This window comes from Cyprinodon tularosa, unplaced genomic scaffold (assembly GCF_016077235.1).
Source record: "Cyprinodon tularosa strain WSP-4 unplaced genomic scaffold, ASM1607723v1 ctg1192, whole genome shotgun sequence".
In the NCBI taxonomy this organism is placed as follows: domain Eukaryota; kingdom Metazoa; phylum Chordata; class Actinopteri; order Cyprinodontiformes; family Cyprinodontidae; genus Cyprinodon; species Cyprinodon tularosa.
The window spans coordinates 132,265-153,877 of NW_024037995.1; the positions used below are offsets into that span (position 1 = coordinate 132,265).

At 49.7% G+C, this 21,613-nt stretch overlaps 1 protein-coding gene across 3 annotated transcripts in view; it reads left to right on the forward strand.

Moving 5' to 3' along the window:
• The window catches only part of LOC119772681 (lysine-specific demethylase 6A-like), a 42,773-nt gene extending 21,655 nt beyond the window's left edge, over positions 1-21,118 (forward strand). Inside the window, exons 6-19 of one of the 3 annotated variants that reach the window (XM_038269227.1) lie at positions 1,155-1,275; positions 3,774-3,828; positions 6,541-6,575; positions 7,174-7,267; positions 8,589-8,715; positions 9,193-9,291; positions 9,668-9,887; positions 10,154-10,294; positions 15,428-15,520; positions 15,600-15,677; positions 15,755-15,853; positions 16,609-16,648; positions 16,706-16,968; positions 20,394-21,117. In XM_038269227.1, the coding sequence (XP_038125155.1) occupies positions 1,155-1,275; positions 3,774-3,828; positions 6,541-6,575; positions 7,174-7,267; positions 8,589-8,715; positions 9,193-9,291; positions 9,668-9,887; positions 10,154-10,294; positions 15,428-15,520; positions 15,600-15,677; positions 15,755-15,853; positions 16,609-16,648; positions 16,706-16,968; positions 20,394-21,101 (2,173 nt within the window). In that variant the 3' untranslated portion in view covers positions 21,102-21,117. Of the gene's footprint in view, positions 1-1,154; positions 1,276-3,773; positions 3,829-6,540; positions 6,576-7,173; positions 7,268-8,588; positions 8,716-9,192; positions 9,292-9,667; positions 9,888-10,153; positions 10,295-15,427; positions 15,521-15,599; positions 15,678-15,754; positions 15,854-16,608; positions 16,969-20,393 lie in introns of all 3 variants that reach the window. The other 2 variants (XM_038269219.1, XM_038269235.1) reach the window with 2 other exon arrangements.
• The last annotated feature ends 495 nt before the right edge of the window (positions 21,119-21,613 follow it).

Genomic DNA, 21,613 nt, shown 5'->3' on the forward strand with positions numbered 1-21,613 from the left:
GCAGAGGAGTCAGCATGATGTCCAGGAGCCAATGGATAAAAATAGACCTTATCTTCAAATAACGTTTGATTAAAAACTGTTTGCATGTCATTTATTTCAGTTTTTAATATGTTGCTCTTTGCAGAGTGAAATGTAAACACTGGGTTTGGCTGTCCTTTCATGGCGACTTATTCATATATATGACAGTTAATAGACTTAAACCTGGGTGAAAACCTGTTTAACTGGTCTGCAGAGTTGATGTCTCTGTCTGCAGGCCTGCTGGTGGTCCTCTGCCCACAGCTTACGTCAGTCTGGGTCTAAGGCCTGAAGGCCAGCTGAGCTGTGGGACACCCATTCACTCTAAACATGTGAAGGTCTTCACCTTTACCCAATATTAAATCTATGAGGCCTAAGCTGAGGCCTAAGCTCAGGCCTAAGCTGAGGCCTAAGCTGAGGCCTAACGGTGGCCAGTGAGGCAAATGGAGCATTAGCTTCTTTAGCTTTCACCGTCTGAGCTAGGCTGCATCTAAAGCGAGGACGGCAGCGCGCTCATGTCTCTGCGCTGCTGTCTGAGGAGGAGGGGGCTGAAGGGGGAGGAGCTGGGGGTACTGAGTTCAGTCCTGGGACTGACATGCATTTGCTGCTGTTGCCATGGTGACACAGTAAGGGGGCTGAGCTGTAAAGCGTTGCTGAGGGCTGGGCTGCTTGTGGTGGACAGGAAATGACTGGATTCATGCTGAGGTAGAAGAACCGGGTCCCAATCCCCGCTGTCCTCCTGGATAACGTTGATCTTCTCTGCTTGTGGAAAATAGCCTCATATTTACAGGCTTTCAGGCACAAACTGCTGCACTGCTTACATTTTTACATGTTCTAAATTCTATTCAGTTTATTTCTATAGCTCCAACTCACATCCTGTCATCTCAGGTCACTTTCCAGTCTTCCTTTCCTGGGTAACCAGGCCTTTCCTGTCTCAGCGGTACCTTAGCATAACCTAGATGGTTAGCATCTGCCTCTGATGGTTATACCGTACAGTAACTGGCAGTAAACACCTACCTGCCTCAGGCTTTAGCTGCTTTCTAAACATATTTAAATGCTTTAGCTCATTCTGTCTGTTAAATACTCTGAGAGCTGAATCATGCGTCACATTTCAGTTTCTGTTTTTCTTTGTCTCTCAGGGCTATTAAGGCCTTCCAAGAGGTGCTCTACATCGACCCAACGTTTTCCCGAGCGAAAGAAATTCATCTGAGACTGGGACTCATGTTTAATGTCAACACAGTCTACGAGTCCAGCTTGAAGGTAACGTCTGTCAGCTGTTCGGTTCCCATGTTCCACAGGTTAGGAAGGATGTGCTGTCTTCTACATGTACTGCGTAGATCCTTCAACCCGGTCCAGCATGGCTTGGCTCCAGAGTCATTATGAGACAGGAGAGGCTGGCTTTGCTGGACTCTGTTTTCACTGGTCTGCATTTGAATCGGAGTCTGACCATGGAATGATTTGATGTCTGTGGTTCTTCAGGATTAGTTTCCTTATTGAACCTCAGGAGGCGGATCTATGCAGACAGCAGGGAACTGGTTTAGACTCATGGTTGGGTTCTGATCCATGGCTTTGTTTAGGTCCGATTGCTCCGTCACAGGATGACTCTCTAAACTCCTCTTCAGACCAGGCTGAGGTTAACCTGCTCTTTCTATGCTTCGTAGCTCTGTGATTGGCTGATGAAGCACACCATCAGCCAATCACGCTCTGCTTTTTTTCTAACAATCAAAATATTCGTTCCAAATACTACATCCGGTTTAATGAGAAACCGGCTGGCTAGCTCAGGTTGTAAGTCCCCCGTCCTGCAAACAGGGAGCCTGGGTTTTTATCCCCACTGGGGGGGGGGGGGCATGAACTGCCAGGGTGGGTCCTCAGGCAAGACCCTTCACGCTACGCTAATGCCTGTTTTGTAAGTCGCCTGGATAAAAGTGTCTGTGAATATACTGAAAAGAAGAGGTGCAGAGCGGGTGGAATTGCGTCATCTCCTCTGCAGCCATCTGCTGAATGGTAATCAGTGACAGCAGGATGGGGGTTGAGAGAGGAAGACGGGGAGGGAGGAGGAATGCCAAGCTGACGGTGCTGCTGCTGCTGTGGAGGATAGAGCATTCTAAGGGGGAGACCTGCAGGAGATGCTATCATGGGAGAGCCGTCTAGGTAACGCGTTTAGATTCTGGGATGCGGCTGGTTTTGTTCTCTCTTTCTGTCCGGCTGGCGTTGACTGATCGGATCTGCAGGCGGATGGACGGTAGGAGCTATCTTTAGCCTCAGCCTGGATGAAACATGATAGCGCTCGCCTCTGAGAGAAAACCAGTAGAGGACCAACTGGCTTCATTTGGTTTCAGGTAGATCTTCTGAATCTGTGAACCAGATGCTATGAATTCCTTTTCTAATATATGAATGGAAGTTGTGATGGTGCAGCTTGAAGGCTGATGCAGACCTGTCACCTTGGAGCCACCAATGGCTGCACGTTAGAACCACAGGCTAGCATTTAATGGCAGCGATCCACTGATCTGGAACCTGCTGGTTGGGTTCTAGGATGGAACAGATCAGAGCAGCATTGGTAAGGCTTTCTTTCTGTTCTGGTTACCAGAAGCAGGCAGTGATCTCTCTACATCAGGAGCAGAGGCGGATGTCGCACCGCGCGAGAGAGCGGAGGCGGATGTCGCACCGCGCGAGAGAGCAGAGGCGGATGTCGCACCGCGCGAGAGAGCGGAGGCGGATGTCGCACCGCGCGAGAGAGCGGAGGCGGATGTCGCACCGCGCGAGAGAGCGGAGGCGGATGTCGCACCGCGCGAGAGAGCGGAGGCGGATGTCGCACCGCGCGAGAGAGCGGAGGCGGATGTCGCACCGCGCGAGAGAGCGGAGGCGGATGTCGCACCGCGCGAGAGAGCGGAGGCGGATGTCGCACCGCGCGAGAGAGCGGAGGCGGATGTCGCACCGCGCGAGAGAGCGGAGGCGGATGTCGCACCGCGCGAGAGAGCGGAGGCGGATGTCGCACCGCGCGAGAGAGCGGAGGCGGATGTCGCACCGCGCGAGAGAGCGGAGGCGGATGTCGCACCGCGCGAGAGAGCGGAGGCGGATGTCGCACCGCGCGAGAGAGCGGAGGCGGATGTCGCACCGCGCGAGAGAGCAGCTGCTGTCCAACAGCGTTTAATGATCAACAACTAACGGATCTTCAGGTCTTACATCAGGTGGTCCTTTCTCTGAACCTGTAGGCGTCTCTCTAAAGGTCAGGATGCATGATGCCGTATTGGCAGGGACAGTAGGGCTGCCCACCAGCAGGGGGCGCCGCAAGGGTAAAGAATAACTGCTGCTGCTCCATGACAGAGGCTGGTTTACAGGAATAAATCAGTGCTGTCAGTGGACTGATGGGAAGTCTTTGGTTTCTCCTTCCTGCTGAAGGTCCTCTGCTCCTCTGAGGAAGAAGAAAAACCAACCTTTGGGTCCCACTTCCTGTCTGCTGTTAGCTTAGCCTGCTCCTGTTTAGCACGCTGACTGAAAGGACTGCTGGCTTCTGGTTCCACATGTTTCATCCTTCAGTGTTTAAACTTCAAACCTTTGTTGTTTTCATGGAGCTCTTTAAGGTAGCCGACCATCAGCAGGTTCTAAAGACCTCTGAGGTGGTAGATGGATCAGATCCCAACCCATCTGTCCCACCCCTCCCCCCCCGGGTTCTGGTTCTTCAGGGTTCATTCATGCTTAGTTCTGGATCTGCTCTGATGCCATGTTTGCATTAAATTGTGTTTTTCTTCTCTCTGCAGCATTTCCAGCTGGCTTTGATCGACTCTAATCTCTGCACTTTATCCAAAGCTGAAAGTAAGTATCTGAGTGGGTGGATGAATGGGTGGATGAATGGGTGGGTGGATGGGTGGGTGGATGGATGGGTGGATGAATGGGTGGGTGGATGGGTGGGTGGATGGATGGGTGGATGAATGGGTGGATGAATGGGTGGGTGGATGAGTGGGTGGATGAATGGGTGGATGAATGGGTGGGTGGATGGATGGGTGGATGAATGGGTGAATGAATGGGTGGGTGGGTGGATGGGTGGGTGGATGAATGGGTGGATGAATGGGTGGATGGGTGGGTAGATGGGTGGATGAATGGGTGGGTGGATGGATGGGTGGATGAATGGGTGGATGGATGGATGGGTGGATGAATGGGTGGATGAATGGGTGGGTGGATGAATGGGTGGGTGGATGAATGGGTGGGTGGATGGATGGGTGGATGGATGGGTGGATGGATGGGTGGATGAATGGGTGGATGAATGGGTGGGTGGATGAATGGGTGGATGGATGGGTGGATGAATGGGTGGATGGATGGATGAATGGATGGGTGGATGAATGGGTGGGTGGATGGGTGGGTGGATGAATGGGTGGATGAATGGGTGGGTGGATGAATGGGTGGGTGGATGGATGGGTGGATGGATGGGTGGATGGATGGGTGGATGAATGGGTGGGTGGATGGGTGGGTGGATGAATGGGTGGGTGGTTGAATGGGTGGGTGGATGGATGGGTGGATGAATGGGTGGATGGATGGGTGGATGAATGGGTGGGTGGGTGGATGAATGGGTGGGTGGATGGATGGGTGGATGAATGGGTGGGTGGATGGGTGGATGAATGGGTGGGTGGGTGTATGGGTGGATGAGTGGGTGGATGAATGGGTGGGTGGATGGATGGGTGGATGAATGGATGGATGAATGGGTGGGTGGATGGATGGGTGGGTGGATGGATGGATGGGTGGGTGGATGGGTGGGTGGATGAATGGGTGGATGAATGGGTGGGTGGATGAGTGGGTGGATGAAGGGGTGGATGGATGGGTGGATGAATGGGTGGATGGATGGATGAATGGATGGGTGGATGAATGGGTGGGTGGATGAATGGGTGGGTGGATGGATGGGTGGATGAATGGGTGGATGGATGGGTGGATGAATGGATGGGTGGATGAATGGGTGGGTGGGTGGATGAATGGGTGGGTGGATGGGTGGGTGGATGGATGGGTGGATGAATGGGTGGGTGGATGGGTGGATGAATGGGTGGGTGGGTGGATGGATGGGTGGATGAGTGGGTGGATGAATGGGTGGGTGGATGGATGGGTGGATGAATGGGTGGGTGGATGAATGGGTGGGTGGATGGATGGGTGGGTGGATGGATGGATGGGTGGGTGGATGGGTGGGTGGATGAATGGGTGGATGAATGGGTGGGTGGATGAGTGGGTGGATGAATGGGTGGGTGGATGGATGGGTGGATGAATGGGTGGGTGGGTGGATGGGTGGGTGGATGGATGGGTGGATGAATGGGTGGGTGGATGGATGGGTGGGTGGATGGGTGGGTGGATGAATGGGTGGATGGATGGGTGGATGAATGGGTGGATGGATGGGTGGATGAATGGGTGGGTGGATGGGTGGATGAATGGGTGGGTGGATGGATGGGTGGATGAATGAATGGGTGGATGGATGGATGGGTGGGTGGATGGATGGGTGGGTGGGTGGATGGATGGGTGGATGAATGAATGGGTGGGTGGATGGATGGGTGGATGAATGGGTGGATGGATGGGTGGATGGATGGGTGGGTGGATGAATGGGTGGGTGGATGGATGGGTGGGTGGATGGATGGGTGGATGAATGGGTGGGTGGGTGGATGGATGGGTGGATGGATGGATGGGTGGATGGATGGGTGGATGGATGGGTGGATGGGTGGGTGGATGGATGGGTGGATGAATGGGTGGGTGGGTGGATGGATGGATGGATGGGTGAATGGGTGGATGAATGGGTGGGTGGGTGGGTGGATGGATGGGTGGATGAATGAATGGGTGGGTGGATGGATGGGTGGATTAATGGGTGGGTGGATGGATGGGTAGATGAATGAATGGGTGGATGGATGGATGGGTGGGTGGATGGATGGGTGGGTGGGTGGGTGGATGAATGGGTGGATGAGTGGATGGATGGATGGGTAGATGGATGGATGGGTGGATGGATGGATGGATGGGTGGATGGATGGGTGGATGGGTGGGTGGATGGATGGGTGGGTGGATGGGTGGGTGGGTGGATGGATGGGTGGGTGGGTGGATGGATGGGTGGGTGGATGGATGGGTGGATGAATGGGTGGGTGGGTGGATGGATGGGTGGGTGGATGGATGGGTGGGTGGATGGATGGGTGGGTGGATGGATGGGTGGGTGGATGGATGAATGGGTGGATGAATGGGTGGGTGGGTGGATGGATGGGTGGATGAATGGGTGGGTGGATGGATGGGTGGATGAATGGGTGGATGGGTGGATGGATGGATGCTGTAGGATTAAAGTAGTTCTGCATAGAGCAGATCCACACAGCCTTGCCTTCCTTGCTGACGGCCCAAGACTCCGGTTGCCAAGGAGACGGTGCACGGAGGGAGCTGCAGAGACTCACAAGCAGGCAGCACAGGCGCTGTGATTTCAGATCACATGTATTCCCTGCTGCACGCTGCTGGTTGACGGGGGGGGGGGACAGCAGACTGATGAAGTGATGCTTACATTCTTCTTCTCTTTTCTTCCAGTTCAGTTCCACATCGCTCATTTATATGAAATCCAGGTAAGCAGATCAGATTCGCCCTACTGTAGGCGGGGCTGGGGGATTGATGGGGATTGCTGTTAATGGATCCACTTGGGTTGAATTAGCTAAAAACAGCTTCAAGACTTCCTGATAAGGTTTTAAAGTTGTAGTGAAAACATATTTAAATGTCAAATCAACAATTATCATTTTTTGAACAGCATGTAATAATTTCAGATTTAAAGAACTGTCAGAAGTTTAAACTCTGAATATGAACGGACTTTTCCTTTAAGAAACTTAGACTCTTGTCTTTTAATATTTATAATTGTTTTCTGTCCAGTTTAATGTCTGCCTCTGAGTCGGCGGCCATCTTGAATATAAGCATCCATTGAGTGCTGGTGGTCATTCAGTCGAGCTCAGGCTTAATGCTGTGCTCACAGGAAGGGTTAAAGTGACACCCTGCCTCTTATAAACCCAGTATAATTCCATCACTGGCAGCGCGGCAGGCCAGCGCCTGAACCTGCCGTCATACCCGACCTTCACAGACCCAGGGTTACCCAGGTCCCTCAGGTTCCTACCGTCAGCCCGTCGTTAGCAGATGGAGGATCTCTTACAGCCGCTGTCTCTCTCTGTCCTGCAGAAGAAATTCAGAGCAGCTAAGGAGGCGTACGAGAGTCTGCTGCAGAGCCAAGATCTCCCTGCTCAGGTGAAGGCCGCCACACTGCAGCAGCTCGGTAAGTGGACGTTACTCTGCGCTTTGATCCAGAGCTTTAAGTTTGCAGGGTGTGTAAACTTTGGGCTGCAGAGAAGGTTGGTGGTTTACTGTTGGGCAGAAACGACCTGAGGAAAACCAGAAACCTCTTTCCTGCTGATGGATTCTAGGCAGACCGTTAGATCATCTTTTGATTATGTTGAACTGTCTCCCAGGGCAACCATGTTGCTACGTGCGGATTGCTAGTGCTGGAAGCATCAAAGCAGCTTCTGCTGCTTTATCTCTGATCCACATTAAGGTCAGCCGTCCAGTAAAGTGAGTCCAGATGCTTCTGCTGCTCCTGTGTTCGATGCCAGAGAGCAGCTTTGCTATATTAGCTGTGATCAGCGGGTAGAAAGTAGTTAGAATCTATGTTGAAGTGAGAAAGTCCTCCTGAAAACATGGTCTGTGCAGTCAGTTCATCCAGATTACCATCCTGCCTTCAAAGATTATTTCTCTGTGGGAGCCGCTCAGACCCCCACATACCGGCGCTGCGCTGTCACTGGGAATCCCCAGCAGCAGCTGCCTCAGGCCCGCTCGCCTCTCCAGGGTTTTCCCCTCCTGTTGGTGGCGGCTGGAAGTAGATGTTAGCGTTTTTCAGGTCTGTGCTACAAACTGCAGGCAGCAGGATAATAAAAGCCAACATATTCTGCCGGCAGGTTCGTAGACGCCATGCTGCCTCTACAGCATGCGGTCTGAGCAGAGCTTTAGTGTTGGAAATAGACTGTTGCTGCTTGGCCTGTTGGGTTGGTTGAGCAATCATTAGTTGCCTTGTGGGACAGTTCTCTGTGGTTCTGGGTGGTTTTGTTTTGCTGCTTCTGCGGGTCTCAGGGCTGATTTATTCTTCGAAGCTAGGACGTCTGCATAGGTGTTCGAGCGAACAAAAAGACGTCCCCGCCCCCTCCACAAACACTATGCTGCACCTCTCACAAATTGTACATGATGTCAGACAGGAGGCCGGCTTGTTTTGTTTTTATCACCGCCATTGCAGAAAACAACTCGTGAAGTTTGACCCGCTAGAAGAGCGAGGTGCACGAGAACGCTGGGACCATTTTTCCACCTGGATCCCCGCTCTTTTTGGCCCTCATGTCCCTCCGTTGTCGGACAAACTTGCCCCCACTTCCTCACCGCCTCGGCCGTATCTAGACCCACAGCGTGTAGCGCAGACCATGCTAAAAACTGAGCATAAATCAAAAATGTCTGCATTAATCTCACTGCGACGGCCTGCTGCAGGAGGATAACCAGCCCTTCAGATTAACGTGGACCCAATCAGAGCGGCTAACGCTCTCTGTGCTTCTCCTCAGGCTGGATGCATCACACCGTGGAGCAGCTGAGGGAGAAAGATGCTAAGGGCTGCTATGCCATCCAGTGTCTGCAGAAGTCTCTGGAAGCAGACCCCAACTCAGGCCAGTCCTGGTACCTACTGGGCAGGTAAGCCTGAGTGCTGAGATGTGAAGAGTTCTGGTGCTGGACCGCTCCACGGTTCCACCTGCTGACAGCTCAGCCCACAATTATTCACACCCTGGAAAATGATGTTTACTTTCTAACCAGTAGGTTTTTCTGGATAGTCTTTTTCCTGCTCTCTGCAGGATGCTCTCTTAGCCAATAGCTTATTGGTCTGTTTTATTTTTTTCCATTTAATGTTTCATTGATTGATTAATTAATTAGTAAATGATTAATTGAATAATTGATTCATCTGATCAATAATCCACACCCTGGAACAGAAACACAGAGTAACGCTTGGATTGTTTTATGACCTCTGATGGAAACCTGAAGCATCTTCAGCAGCTTTACTGCTGATCCAGACACTGATTAGATCAATGGAAACTCTTCGATTCCTGATGGTTTGCAAACCTTGAAGCGTTGGCCTCAGTAGACCAAATGATGGTTTAACCGTGTGTTTGCCAGGTGCTACTCCAGTATTGGGAAGGTGCAGGATGCCTTCATCTCCTACCGGCAGTCCATCGATAAGTCTGAGGCCAGCGCCGACACCTGGTGCTCCATTGGGTGAGAATCTGCCTCCAGAACCGGAGCGTTTAGAATCAGTGTTTAGCGTTAGTATTCCTTCCTCCACAGCCTGCTTGGCTTTTATTTTTCCTTCTTTTGTTATAAAGTAGAATTACAAGGTTCGATAGCAAGGTTAGGGATCAAAACATGGCTGCCTGATAAACTGACAGCCTGGCGGAGCGTTAATCAAAGCAGCAGCTCCACCTAACCTCCAGCTTCCACAGAGCAGGTGGGACATCCATCCTGTGGAAGTAATGTGGCTTTAGCTAGAGTCCGGAATGGCCTAGTCAAAGTTCATACTCATCAGGAATCTGTGGTGAGGCTTTGAAGGTGTGAATACTTCTGGGTCCCTGAGCTGCGTTCTGTCTCCTTGCAGCGTTCTGTACCAGCAGCAGAACCAGCCGATGGACGCTCTGCAGGCCTACATCTGCGCTGTGCAGCTGGACCACAGCCACGCCGCCGCCTGGATGGACCTGGGCACCCTCTACGAGTCCTGCGGCCAGCTGCAGGACGCCATGAAGTGCTACATCAACGCCATGCGCAGCAAAGCGTGTCTGAACAGCGCCGCCCTGGCTCAGCGCATCAAGCTGCTGCAGGTGGAGCCCCTCCCCTGACATCATGGCCCGTTGTTAGATGTTGTTTGGTAGTTTGATGTTCTGTGCTTTAAGGTGCTGTGATCAGTGGCCCTTTGAACACATACATATGAATACTGATTCATATTGCTGTGTTTGATGTGAAAGCATACGTTCATTAATCATTTCTCTGATCTGTGTGCAGGTAGAGCCGCTCTCAGTCAGCATAGATTCTGTAGTTCCTCTCCTGTTTCAGCACTAAAGTCTGTGTTTCGCACCATTTCTCCTAGGCTCAGTTGTGTAACCTTCAACCAGGTAGTCTGCAGAGTAAGACTAAAATGCTTCCTTGTATTGAGGAGGCGTGGAGCCTTCCCATCCCTGCTGAGCTCACGTCCAGGCAGGGGGCCTTGAACGCAGCACAGGCACAGCAGGTGAGAACATGGTTTGTTTGGCCGCTCAGGGATCCAGCCTGCCAGACTTTCCTTTCTGCTTCCTCTTAACCAGTTAGAACCAGATTCCACACAGAATAAGTCCGCCTCATTGGTCCCGCTGAGCTTTCCCGCTCATCCCAACATGTCCGTCCAACGCCTGGAGATCAGTGCTTAAAACCTCCAACTAGGAGACAGAAGAACAGTCAGGGATGAGTTTCAGACCAATCATCTCAAACCATCACAGTTCCCCTGAGATCAGAAGGTCACCATGTTGACGGTGAACGAATGAGTGACATCACAGTGCGATGAACAGATGATTGACATCACAGTGCGGTGAACGGATGAGTGACATCAGTTCAGTGATTGAAATAGTGACATCACAGTGCGATGAACGGATGAGTGTGGTGAACGGATGAGTGACATCACAGTGCGGTGAACGGATGAGTGACATCAGGTCAGTGATTGAATGAGTGACATCACAGTGCGGTGAACGGATGAGTGACATCACAGTGCGATGAACGGATGATTGACATCACAGTGCGATGAACGGATGAGTGACATCAGTTCAGTGATTGAAATAGTGACATCACAGTGCGATGAACGGATGAGTGTGGTGAACGGATGAGTGACATCACAGTGCGGTGAACGGATGAGTGACATCAGGTCAGTGATTGAATGAGTGACATCACAGTGCGGTGAACAGATGATTGACATCACAGTGCGGTGAACGGATGAGTGACATCAGTTCAGTGATTGAAATAGTGACATCACAGTGCGATGAACGGATGAGTGTGGTGAACGGATGAGTGACATCACAGTGCGGTGAACGGATGAGTGACATCAGGTCAGTGATTGAATGAGTGACATCACAGTGCGGTGAACGGATGAGTGACATCACAGTGCGATGAACGGATGAGTGACATCAGTTCAGTGATTGAATGAGTGACATCACAGTGCGGTGAACGGATGAGTGACATCACAGTGCGATGAACGGATGAGTGACATCAGTTCAGTGATTGAAATAGTGACATCACAGTGCGATGAACGGATGAGTGTGGTGAACGGATGAGTGACATCACAGTGCGGTGAACGGATGAGTGACATCACAGTGAGGTGAACGGATAAGTGACATCACAGTGAAGTGAACGGATAAGTGACATCACAGTGCGGTGAACGGATGAGTGACATCAGTTCAGTGATTGAATGAGTGACATCACAGTGCGGTGAAAGGATGAGTGACATCACAGTGAGGTGAACGGATGAGTGACATCACAGTGCGGTGAACGGATGAGTGACATCACAGTGAGGTGAACGGATGAGTGACATCAGTTCAGTGATTGAATGAGTGACATCACAGTGCGGTGAACGGATGAGTGACATCACAGTGAGGTGAACGGATGAGTGACATCACAGTGCGGTGAACGGATGAGTGACATCACAGTGAGGTGAACGGATGAGTGACATCACAGTGCGGTGAACGGATGAGTGACATCACAGTGAGGTGAACGGATGAGTGACATCAGTTCAGTGATTGAATGAGTGACATCACAGTGCGGTGAACGGATGAGTGACATCACAGTGAGGTGAACGGATGAGTGACATCACAGTGAGGTGAACGGATGAGTGACATCAGTTCAGTGATTGAATGAGTGACATCACAGTGAGGTGAACGGATGAGTGTGGTGAACGGATGAGTGACATCACAGTGCGGTGAACGGATGAGTGACATCAGTTCAGTGATTGAATGAGTGACATCACAGTGCGGTGAACGGATGAGTGACATCAGTTCAGTGATTGAATGAGTGACATCACAGTGCGGTGAACGGATGAGTGACATCACAGTGAGGTGAACGGATGAGTGACATCACAGTGCGGTGAACGGATGAGTGACATCAGTTCAGTGATTGAAATAGTGACATCACAGTGCGATGAACGGATGAGTGTTGTGAACGGATGAGTGACATCACAGTGCGGTGAACGGATGAGTGACATCAGTTCAGTGATTGAATGAGTGACATCACAGTGCGGTGAACGGATGAGTGACATCACAGTGCGGTGAACGGATGAGTGACATCACAGTGCGGTGAACGGATGAGTGACATCACAGTGCGGTGAACGGATGAGTGACATCACAGTGAGGTGAACGGATGAGTGACATCAGTTCAGTGATTGAATGAGTGACATCACAGTGCGGTGAACGGATGAGTGACATCACAGTGAGGTGAACGGATGAGTGACATCACAGTGCGGTGAACGGATGAGTGACATCAGTTCAGTGATTGAATGAGTGACATCACAGTGCGATGAACGGATGAGTGTGGTGAACGGATGAGTGACATCACAGTGCGGTGAACGGATGAGTGACATCAGTTCAGTGATTGAATGAGTGACATCACAGTGCGGTGAACAGATGAGTGTTGTGAACGGATGAGTGACATCACAGTGCGGTGAACGGATGAGTGACATCAGTTCAGTGATTGAAATAGTGACATCACAGTGCGATGAACGGATGAGTGTTGTGAACGGATGAGTGACATCACAGTGCGGTGAACGGATGAGTGACATCAGTTCAGTGATTGAAATAGTGACATCACAGTGCGATGAACGGATGAGTGTTGTGAACGGATGAGTGACATCACAGTGCGGTGAACGGATGAGTGACATCAGTTCAGTGATTGAATGAGTGACATCACAGTGCGGTGAACGGATGAGTGACATCACAGTGCGGTGAACGGATGAGTGACATCACAGTGCGGTGAACGGATGAGTGACATCACAGTGCGGTGAACGGATGAGTGACATCACAGTGAGGTGAACGGATGAGTGACATCAGTTCAGTGATTGAATGAGTGACATCACAGTGCGGTGAACGGATGAGTGACATCACAGTGAGGTGAACGGATGAGTGACATCACAGTGCGGTGAACGGATGAGTGACATCAGTTCAGTGATTGAATGAGTGACATCACAGTGCGATGAACGGATGAGTGTGGTGAACGGATGAGTGACATCACAGTGCGGTGAACGGATGAGTGACATCAGTTCAGTGATTGAATGAGTGACATCACAGTGCGGTGAACGGATGAGTGACATCACAGTGAGGTGAACGGATGAGTGACATCACAGTGAGGTGAACGGATAAGTGACATCACAGTGCGGTGAACGGATGAGTGACATCAGTTCAGTGATTGAATGAGTGACATCAGTTCAGTGATTGAATGAGTGACATCACAGTGCGGTGAACGGATGAGTGACATCACAGTGAGGTGAACGGATGAGTGACATCACAGTGAGGTGAACGGATGAGTGACATCACAGTGCGGTGAACGGATGAGTGACATCACAGTGCGGTGAACGGATGAGTGACATCACAGTGCGGTGAACGGATGAGTGACATCACAGTGCGGTGAACGGATGAGTGACATCACAGTGAGGTGAACGGGTGAGTGACATCACAGCATATGGAGCTGGTATTAATATCGCGGTTGTTGGATTTTCCTATCCATGAGTTCTGGAATAAAGTGCTGAAGGTTTTTCCACAGATCTATTCTAGACATGTTCGTATAGATCTATTCTAGATATGTTGGTGTAGATCTATTCTAGATGGTGTTGGTGTAGATCTATTCTAGATGTTGGTGTAGATCTATTCTAGATGTTGGTGTAGATCTATTCTAGATATGTTGGTGTAGATCTATTCTAGATATGTTGGTGTAGATCTATTCTAGATGGTGTTGGTGTAGATCTATTCTAGATGGTGTTGGTGTAGATCTATTCTAGATGGTGTTGGTGTAGATCTATTCTAGATATGTTGGTGTAGATCTATTCTAGATGGTGTTGGTGTAGATCTATTCTAGATGTTGGTGTAGATCTATTCTAGATGGTGTTGGTGTAGATCTATTCTAGATGTTGGTGTAGATCTATTCTAGATGTTGGTGTAGATCTATTCTAGATATGTTGGTGTAGATCTATTCTAGATATGTTGGTGGAGATCTATTCTAGATATGTTGGTGTAGATCTATTCTAGATGGTGTTGGTGTAGATCTATTCTAGATGGTGTTGGTGTAGATCTATTCTAGATGGTGTTGGTGTAGATCTATTCTAGATGCTGGTGTAGATCTATTCTAGATGGTGTTGGTGTAGATTTATTTTAGACAGTGTTCAAATGTTCTAGACGACTTGGATCTGTTGCAGATGTGCTACTCTTATATCTAATCTAGACAGATTATTCTAGATCTATTCTAGACAGCATTGAATTAGAAGAGTTTTGGTCTTCCATCGTGTCTCTACTTTAACTAGGCCATTCTAACCCAGAGACCATCCCACTGCAGCTCTGGCTGTCTGCTGCATGACTGCTCCACCCATCATGTCCCACAGCCTGATGCTTCCCCCACCGTGCTTCAAGGGGGTGAAGTGTTCAGGGACATCTGACCAGCGTGTCCTCTTCCTCCTGTTTGCCTGCCACGCCCCCTGCTGGCAGGAGGCCTTCCTGTTCCTAAGCTTGGAACCTGCTTCCAGACGCTGTGAGGCTGGCTTCCCTCTGATGTTCTCCATCAGGCCACCAGCTGAACAGCTGGACCTGCAGAAGGCCTCCAGTGATGTTGAGGGTTGGAGTGAAGATGGCTGGATCCAATGTTCCTCCTTCCTTCCTCAGATTGTTGGAGAACTCTCAGAAAACCGGGCATCCTTTCCCTTCGTCTCCAGACTGATGAGGCCATTTTTAAGTTAGATGTTGGCTGCAGGAATGGTTTGAAGGCGTTGGATGGCGGTGGTTCCTCTCAGCTTCCCATCCCCCCACTAACACAGAGCAGTGAATCAGATCGTGGCTCAGAGGGAATCTTGAACGATCACAGCTTCAGTTCTGCCTCTTAGAGGCTGGATCTGATGGACCTGCAGTAAAAGTCCTATTTAGACATCAGCTTCTGGGTATTTTGGGTCTAGAATCTGAAGACGGACGGCTTCTTTTCACTGCTCCCCTTCCTGCTTCATCCTCTGCTTCGGTAGCTCAGGTGGGGGGGCTCCCCTCTATCTGATTGCATGTGGATGTTGTACCGCCGTGGTCTTTCAGTGGAGCTGTTGGGTGCTTCCTGTCTGGTGCGGTTTGTCCTCTGAAGCTCTGTCTCTGCTGGATTCCAGGCCTGTAAAGGTGAGGGAGGCCCGTCTGCCGGCGGCCACTCCGACCCACAGGCCAGCCCGGCCAAAAGGAAGCGCACTGCCAGCCCAGCCAAGGTACTGCAGGTGGTGGTGGGGGGTTCGGCAGCTGCTGGGTGGGGGTTCTCATGCCGGCTTGTTTTGGTCTGGTTCTCAGGGCGCCGCGGACCTGCTGGCCAATGGATCCAATCAGCAGCAGATCCCTGGCTGGTGTCTAACGCCTCAGAAGCTCCAGGTAGGCACAGACCCTGTTAGTTTGGATAGTTTCAGGGATGTTCAGAGAAGCTGATTAATGCGTGTAACGTTCTTCAGCTGTTGGATCATCTGCGGAAAAACCGGAGCTGCCTGAAGCCTCCTCAGCTGCAGATGTTGGAGCAGCTGGAGAAGCAGCTGTCCGTCATGCAGCAGCAGGTCTGTCTCTGGCTTCCTGCTGGGTTCCACCTCCTCTCTGCTTCTAACCTCCACCTCCTCTCTGCTTCTAACCTCCACCTCCTCTCTGCTTCTAACCTCCACCTCCTCTCTGCTTCTAACCTCCACCTCCTCTCTGCTTCTAACCTCCACCTCCTCTCTGCTTCTAACCTCCACCTCCTCTCTGCTTCTAACCTCCACCTCCTCTCTGCTTCTAACCTCCACCTCCTCTCTGCTTCTAACCTCCACCTCCTCTCTGCTTCTAACCTCCACCTCCTCTCTGCTTCTAACCTCCACCTCCTCTCTGCTTCTAACCTCCACCTCCTCTCTGCTTCTAACCTCCACCTCCTCTCTGCTTCTAACCTCCACCTCCTCTCTGCTTCTAACCTCCACCTCCTCTCTGCTTCTAACCTCCACCTCCTCTCTGCTTCTAACCTCCACCTCCTCTCTGCTTCTAACCTCCACCTCCTCTCTGCTTCTAACCTCCACCTCCTCTCTGCTTCTAACCTCCACCTCCTCTCTGCTTCTAACCTCCACCTCCTCTCTGCTTCTAACCTCCACCTCCTCTCTGCTTCTAACCTCCACCTCCTCTCTGCTTCTAACCTCCACCTCCTCTCTGCTTCTAACCTCCACCTCCTCTCTGCTTCTAACCTCCACCTCCTCTCTGCTTCTAACCTCCACCTCCTCTCTGCTTCTAACCTCCACCTCCTCTCTGCTTCTAACCTCCACCTCCTCTCTGCTTCTAACCTCCTTCTCAGATGAAGCAGCAGGCAGGAGGCCAGCAGCCGTCCCTCCTTCCCAACGGCGCCGTAGCCGACTCCCCCCTCCCCCGCTCCTCCCCCCTTAGTCACACAGCCAATGGACCCCCCAGCGTCCCCCAGGCCACGACCAACGGATCCTGCTCTTCGAGTCCTTCGGCGGGTCTGCCAGGACACCTGGACCTTACCAATCACACCGCGGGGCCGGGAGGCGGCGGCGGCGCGAGCAACGGAGACGTGCCTTACCCGCTGCAGAACTCTCTACCTCACACCAGTCAGCCCAGCACCACCAGCAGCACTAATATTAGTCCCAGTCAGGCAGAGACCTGGAGGAGCCAACAACACGACACTAGCACTCAGGTACGCAGGTGTCAGAGAGCAGCTTCATCTTCACCATCCTCACGACTCAGCATCTATTAGATCTACTCTAGATTCTGCTCTGCTTTCAGAGCTGGGCTTTGACTAGGCCAGTCAGAGACCTGCTGGTGGTCTGTAGACGTTCTCCTATCAGACTGGCAGAATGTTATCAGGAATAAAAGGTCTCAGGAGGTCACTGGTCTAAATTCAAGCAGCATTTATTAACTGGTTCAGACTGGGAAGATGTACTGGGAAGGCTTCACCGGCAGTCTGACTGCTTTTCCAGGGCGCCTCTCCCCCAGCTGGCCAGAGGGCGAAACTATGGCAGGCCGTTTAGACATTTAATAGCTTGACTGGATATATAATCCAGATGTCTGAAATGCATTTCTTCCATTTAAGATTTCTAAAACATTCTTCATACTAAAACTGAATTCTGACGAGGGTGAAATCTAGTTTTAGATCTCTATAATAGAGTTACTGCTAGTTATAATTACTATCTCAGATAGTTCTAAATAACATTCTGCTAGTAGAAATTTCATTACAGATATCAACTACTTATTTCAGGACTAGTTAGATTAGAATTCCAGAAATCTCAATTTTAATATTGCAAATGTAAAATTTAGTTTTAGGTAACATAAAATAGGCAGGCTGACTAGTCACATTTCTATTATAGATGGCACTAGAGCATTCTACCTAGTCCCAGTTACAATACTCCTACTCAGAATTGTATTTTAGATATCAATAATTACTTTACTGTCAGCAGAAATTAAACCTCAAGTTTTCTGGAATAAGATTAATTCTGATAAGAACTACATTTCAGATATCTACAAATCTCTACCAATTTTAAGTTGCTGTTTTAATGTATATTTACTTGTATTTCAGATATATTAAATAGTAATCCTCCTAAAATAATCTGAAATGTAATTCTTACTGTTAAAAATTAGCCGTGACTTTCAGATATCCAAAATGACATTACTCCTATCTAGAATAAACATTCTGGATGTTTAAAATGAATTCATTAATGAAATCATTGCTGGTCATAAATTTGTACTAATAAGAATTACATTTCAGACATCTGGAATGTATATTTTAGATGGTAGGAATGTTATATTAGAGATCTGAAATGTTCATTTTGACTGGGAAGAAATGCATTTGAGACATCTGGAATATATATTCAGTCAAGCTAATAAATGTCGAAAGGGCTGCTTAAAACGTGTAACCCTTTGAAATAGGGATGCACGATATAATCGGCCCCCTATCCGTATCGGCCTTAAAACTGAATATCGGACATCAGCCACCCCACCGATATTTAACCCGATATTTGATCAGCTTCTGAGTTTCTAAAGTCTAAAAAAAAAAATACTACTTCTTCTTCTTCCTCAAAAACTTCTTTTCTACAGGCTTAAAAACTTCTAAAGACGAGGGAAAAAATATTGATACATTAAAATTAGGGGTGTAAATAATAATCGTTTTGTATCGATGCATCGATCCAAAAGCCGACGATCCGATGCATCGACACGTCCGCAAGATAATCGATTCATGTTTTTTTTTCCCTCCGGTCTATTTTTATCCATTTGCTCCTGGGCGTAATTCTTCCTCCCGTGCTGTGGTGGCGCTAAACCTATTTTGCCCTCCTACCGCGCTTCCTGGTTATACTCTTACAGCAGTGTGTTGCAGCAAGCTTCACACAGACATTTTTAAATTATGCTCAATATTGAAGCGTGGTCTGAGCTACAAACTGTGGGTCTAGATACGGCCGAGGCGGTGAGGAAGTGGGGGCGAGTTTAGTCCGACGACGAAGGGAAATGAGGGCAAAAAGAGCGGAGATTCAGCTGGAAAAAGGGTCCCAGCGTTCTCGCGCACCTCGCTCTTCTAGCGGGTCAAACTTCACGAGTTGTTTTCCGCAATTTCGGTCATAAAAAAAAAACAAGCCGGCCTCCTGTCTGCTGCACTGTTTGCGGTCAGCTACAATCTGGGAGAGGAGCAGCGGAGCGTCTCTCAAGGGGGCGGTGACGCAACACTCTGGAGCCTTCTTCTTCTTCTTTTTTTTAATGGCGGTTGGCAAACAACTTATAGGTGCATTACCGCCACCTTCCAGAATGGAGTATGGACCAGACAAACTATTATATTCTCCCTAAAATACCCGTTCTTCTTAGAAAATTAAAAATACTACCAAAAACTACATCCCCAGATGACCTTTGAAACAATTCCCTTATATATAGTTTATTTTTATTCCTGTCTAACTCTCTAAGCAACATCTCTCTTTCCTGAGTATATTTATTACATTCTAAAAAAATATGTTGGACAGTTTCTCTGGAGCCGAGGTATTGCATTCATCTCATTACACTGATATTGTGCAGTATTTTTGCTGTTGTTTCTAAAGAAAATGCATAATGATATTACAGCTTTCATTGATTTATTTCAAACTTGAAACTTTGTTTAGCCTGTAAGGTGTAAAAAAAATAATAATAAAAAAACAAACAACTAATTAATCGATTAATTGAATCGAATCGAATCGTGGTGTATTCTTGAGTATCGAAAATAATCGAATCGTTGGGTCAGGAAATCGATACTGAATCGAATCGCCATGATGGATGTGATTTACACCCCTAATTAAAATATCCCAATATCTTCATATGCTGATATATTGCCATTTAAAAACACCATATCAATCTCTTTTACTAATGAAATATTGCTATATGTCATCGTTATGCTACGAAATCCCCCGAAAATTCACCAAATGTTGCCATATTTTTATATGTTGATATATTGACGCGGTATCGATCTATTTTACTAACAAAATCTCACAAGAATTTGCAAAATATCACGAGAGTTTGTAACAGAACGATGAAATTTCACGAGATTTTGAAAGTAAAATAGATCGATACCGCGTTTTTAAAAATCTATTTGATATCAGCATATGAAAATATATTTGAGTTTATTATTTTTCAAAGTGTCAGAAATGGATAACAAAACTGCTATTTTCAATGACTACTTATTTTTGTCCAGCTTTAACATCGGTATCGATATCGGTTATCGGCTACATGAGTTTTAAAATATCGGCATATCGGATATCGGCCAAAATCTCAATATCGTGCATCCCTAGTTTGAAAGTTTATCCTTACTAGTACAAGTATGTTTTGGGCAACCTTAGATTTAATATCTGCTGGCAGAATCTGGGATATCTATATGTGCGTTTCTGGCTAGTAGGAATGTAGTTTTGACCAGGAAGAATCTTATTTTAGAGATCAACAAATGGAACAATAGAGAAGACAGCTCTTCTAATAAATGTTAAAATGGCTTGCCGTAGCCTACCTGCCTCCTCCATGTTTAGCATAAAGTCCCATAAACCCACAGTGTCAGGTGACAGGTGACAGGCAGCTGCTTTCCTCTAAAGGTGTGAATCTATTTTGTCGTTTTCTCTCCAGGGGCTCCATAAAGGTCAAGGTTCATATTCAGCAGGTCCTGATGAAGAACCTCCCTCCTCCCCCCCCTCTCAGACCCCCTTCTCCTCCTCCGTCATTCTCAGTCAGGTGGGACATTGCTCTGGGCCCTGCACTGCCTCCTCCTCGGCCTCCTCCTTATCCCCCACCTCCCCCCAGTCCTCCCCCCTCCACTCAGCTACTACCTCAGGGCTCCACACCAAAGAAGCAACACCTTCCAGGGTTGAAAACGGCAGCGTCGTCCCCGCCGCCGTTGGCCATCATGGAGGAGTGCCGCCCAGTCCTGGCTCCGCCCCCCGGCAGGGATCGACTAATCACGTCCAGCCGGGGCGCTCGGCCGGCCTGTCCCAGCCCGCCTCTCCTGCCCCCGCAGCGCTCAGTTCAGACAATCCTCAACTCTCAGCCTTTGGAAAGGAAAAAGCCAGTAACTATGACAACGAGCAGGGTCACCACGGAGCGTCTTCCTCAGAGAAGGTCAACAACGTCCACGCTGCTCTCCGCGCCAAGCCGGAGCTCTCAGTGGCGTCCTCTCCTCTGTCTCCTTACCCCGCCAGCGCCCCCTGCTGCCTTAATGGGAGGGGCCCCGAGGACTTCAGGAGCCCTCAGAGGAACACGCCCCCTGCTGGTCTGACTCCCTGGTCTTCAGTCTCCATCTATCCCAGCTCTAGTGACGTGCTCAGAGCCTGCAGGTGAGAGGATGCTCTACCAGCTGTGTCCGCCTGGTTCTGGTTCTGGTTGCTCCGCCTGGTTCTGGTTGCTCCGCCTGGTTCTGGTTGCTCCGCCTGGTTCTGGTTGCTCCGCCTGGTTCTGGTTGCTCCGCCGGGTTCTGGTTGCTCCGCCTGGTTCTGGTTGCTCCGCCTGGTTCTGGTTGCTCCGCTGGGTTCTGGTTGCTCCGCCGGGTTCTGGTTGCTCCGCCTGGTTCTGGTTGCTCCGCTGGGTTCTGGTTCTGGTTGCTCCGCCTGGTTCTGGTTGCTCCGCTGGGTTCTGGTTGCTCCACCGGGTTCTGGTTGCTCCGCTGGGTTCTGGTTGCTCCGCCGGGTTCTGGTTGCTCCGCCTGGTTCTGGTTGCTCCGCTGGGTTCTGGTTCTGGTTGCTCCGCCTGGTTCTGGTTGCTCCGCTGGGTTCTGGTTGCTCCGCCGGGTTCTGGTTGCTCCGCCGGGTTCTGGTTGCTCCGCCGGGTTCTGGTTGCTCCGCCTGGTTCTGGTT